This window comes from Helobdella robusta (assembly GCF_000326865.2).
Source record: "Helobdella robusta unplaced genomic scaffold HELROscaffold_2, whole genome shotgun sequence".
In the NCBI taxonomy this organism is placed as follows: Eukaryota; Metazoa; Annelida; class Clitellata; order Rhynchobdellida; family Glossiphoniidae; genus Helobdella; species Helobdella robusta.
The window spans coordinates 1,796,748-1,799,215 of NW_008704083.1; the positions used below are offsets into that span (position 1 = coordinate 1,796,748).

Genomic DNA, 2,468 nt, shown 5'->3' on the forward strand with positions numbered 1-2,468 from the left:
TTTCTCGTTATTTTTGATGCTGTCTCGTTTCGTTAAATTGTACGAGTCACTTACAGGTATTACGATTTTTTGCAATTGGAATGCGCATGAACATCAGTCTTTCGCTAACCCAAACTGGAGTCTCAGTAATTTATTTTGGTAAGTTTGTACGGACTGCAAAACCAACATCATGAATCTGCGGATCATTGCCTGACAAACTCCTCCAAAAAATGTATATCATGCCTCTACTTCAACCAGCAGACGGGTTTCAGACAGTGAGACAATGTCGAGTAGCCCAGCTCGAGGACAATAAGAACGGTGCGCCGCGCAGGTCGTTCCGTCCCAGTTCGGTCCAAAAGCGTTCGGACGTTCCAAATCGAATAGGTCAACAAGTCGATTTTTGTTTTTGACCGTTAAGGAAGATACCCAATGAGGAGGTTACTCATTTGGGAAAAGGTTGAGAATGAACAATTTTTAGGCCACATTTTCTAAACCCCTCTTCCTTTGAGGTAGCAATGTGAGCCTTAAACAGGGCGCTCAGTTGCCATGGAAGCTGCCGAAGAGATTTGTCCTTCCGTTTTCTAAGTCTCAGTGACCATCACTTCAGAACCGCCTGCGGCTTTCCTTTTCATTTTTTTCATGTGCTACCCCTAGCTTCGAGCTCTATCCGCAGGTAAATAGAATGACAAAACTCTTGTTCTTAACATTACACCATGTTCTTTTACAGATATCATGTTTTTTTTTCTTTCTAAAACTTCAAGTTCACTGTCCAGATATGCTAAAAATCGAGCAGTTTAGCAACTTTTTCCTATATGCAATGTTCCCTCTAAGCTGCCTGGCTGGGCGCCCGCGCAGTAGTTTGATCACGCTGGCGCAGCTAATTTTCCTTCCGCGCAGAACTAACTAACTCCATATTGTAAGAACAAAAGTTTACATAATTTTTTTTCAATTTTATATCACCAAACCTCGTATTTTCAAAATTTTTTCGAATTAAGCGCTTCATCGTTCGTCATATTTCGCCGCATTTATCACTGTGTTTACTTGTCAGAAATGTGAAAGCTTTATTCATTTATCAATTGATAATAACGTTAAATCGTTTTGTAGAAAGTTCTGATAAATACCGATTAACATTAAACAGTTGTTTTTGCGATCTAATTTAAGTTTTCGTTATGAAGCGACAACGTGAAAATACCGATGGCTCATCAAAAGCTAACAAGGCTGCAAATGTTTTCAAAAAAGCTTGGTTAAAAGAAATTGTGAAAACTGGGACTGTTGATTCAAAAGTTTTGAAAAACGTGCAATTAAAAAATATTTTTGATTTTTCAGAAGATGTTGGTTTGATTTGCAAAATATGCACTAAAGCCAAAGCATGCAATGAATTTTCAAGTGGCAAAAAATTGGAATTGTGGAAATTAGATTATTTGAAAAGACACATTACGCATAGAACTCATTTGGAGTCAATTGCAAAATTATGCTTTTGAATTTGTTGAATGTATTAATGCTGTCGTTCAAAAGATACACATTAAAGAAATTCAAAATTCAGTATTCCACACGCTGATTGTAGATGAAACCACAGACATATCAGTTACGAAGATGTTAATTATTTATATAAAGTATCGAAAGGCAGAAACCAAGTTTCATAAAACTGTTTTTGCTGGCATGGTAAAGGTAACAGCCTGTGACAGCCAATCAATTTTCATGGCAATCAAACAGTTTTATACAGAAACAAATTAGATGTTTATTTATGTTATTTTTATTAATATAATTATGTTCACATCAGATGGTGCATCAGTTATGTTAGGCAAAAGGAATAGAGTTGCTGCGCTGATTCGTGCTGAGGTTCCGCATCTTACTGAACAGCATTGTGTAGCGCATAGAGATGATCTTGTTAATGAAGTGTGAGGTGGATGTCAAGAAGTCGAATATTTTAAAAATCAAGCGGAGACAAAAAATGATCCGATAGCAAAATATTGCTTAAAAGAATTGCAAAAACCCCAAATTCATGTTGCTTTATTTATACTTAATGATGTTTTTTAACTGAGCTATCTGATTTATTTAATAAATTTCAAGGGAGTTGTATATCAACTATAGAAGCTGTTCAATTTCAAGATCTTCAAAATATATTTGGAAAAAGAGAATTAGATGTATTAGTTGAAAGATATAAACATTTGCTTCCTGAGATCTCATTTGCAGAAATTCTATCTGAATAAAAAAATTTTAAATTTTTTTAAAAGAGAAACTTGAATTTGGAAATGTGAAAGCATTCAATGATGTGATCGATTTTGTGCTAATGGAAGAAAAGTTTACTACTATGAAATCTTTTATTGATATATGTGGTACTTTTCAAGCTTCAAGTGCTGATACTGAACGTGGTTTTAGTTTGGTAAATTCTATTAAAACCAAATCACGGAACAGACTTGAAATAAACCATCTGGACAGGTTAATTTGAATAAAGTTTTATTTATTGTGTGGGCACCGAGTTGACATTG

At 35.0% G+C, this 2,468-nt stretch overlaps 1 protein-coding gene across 1 annotated transcript; it reads left to right on the forward strand.

The window, feature by feature from the left end:
- Positions 1-209: 209 nt before the first annotated feature.
- On the forward strand, positions 210-1,881 carry HELRODRAFT_160089 (hypothetical protein; the record flags this gene model as incomplete). Its single annotated transcript, XM_009017105.1, has 3 exons — positions 210-297; positions 1,141-1,314; positions 1,760-1,881. 3 exons carry the CDS (start codon positions 210-212, stop codon positions 1,879-1,881), a joined length of 384 nt encoding a protein of 127 aa, XP_009015353.1.
- Between the last annotated feature and the right edge of the window lie 587 nt (positions 1,882-2,468).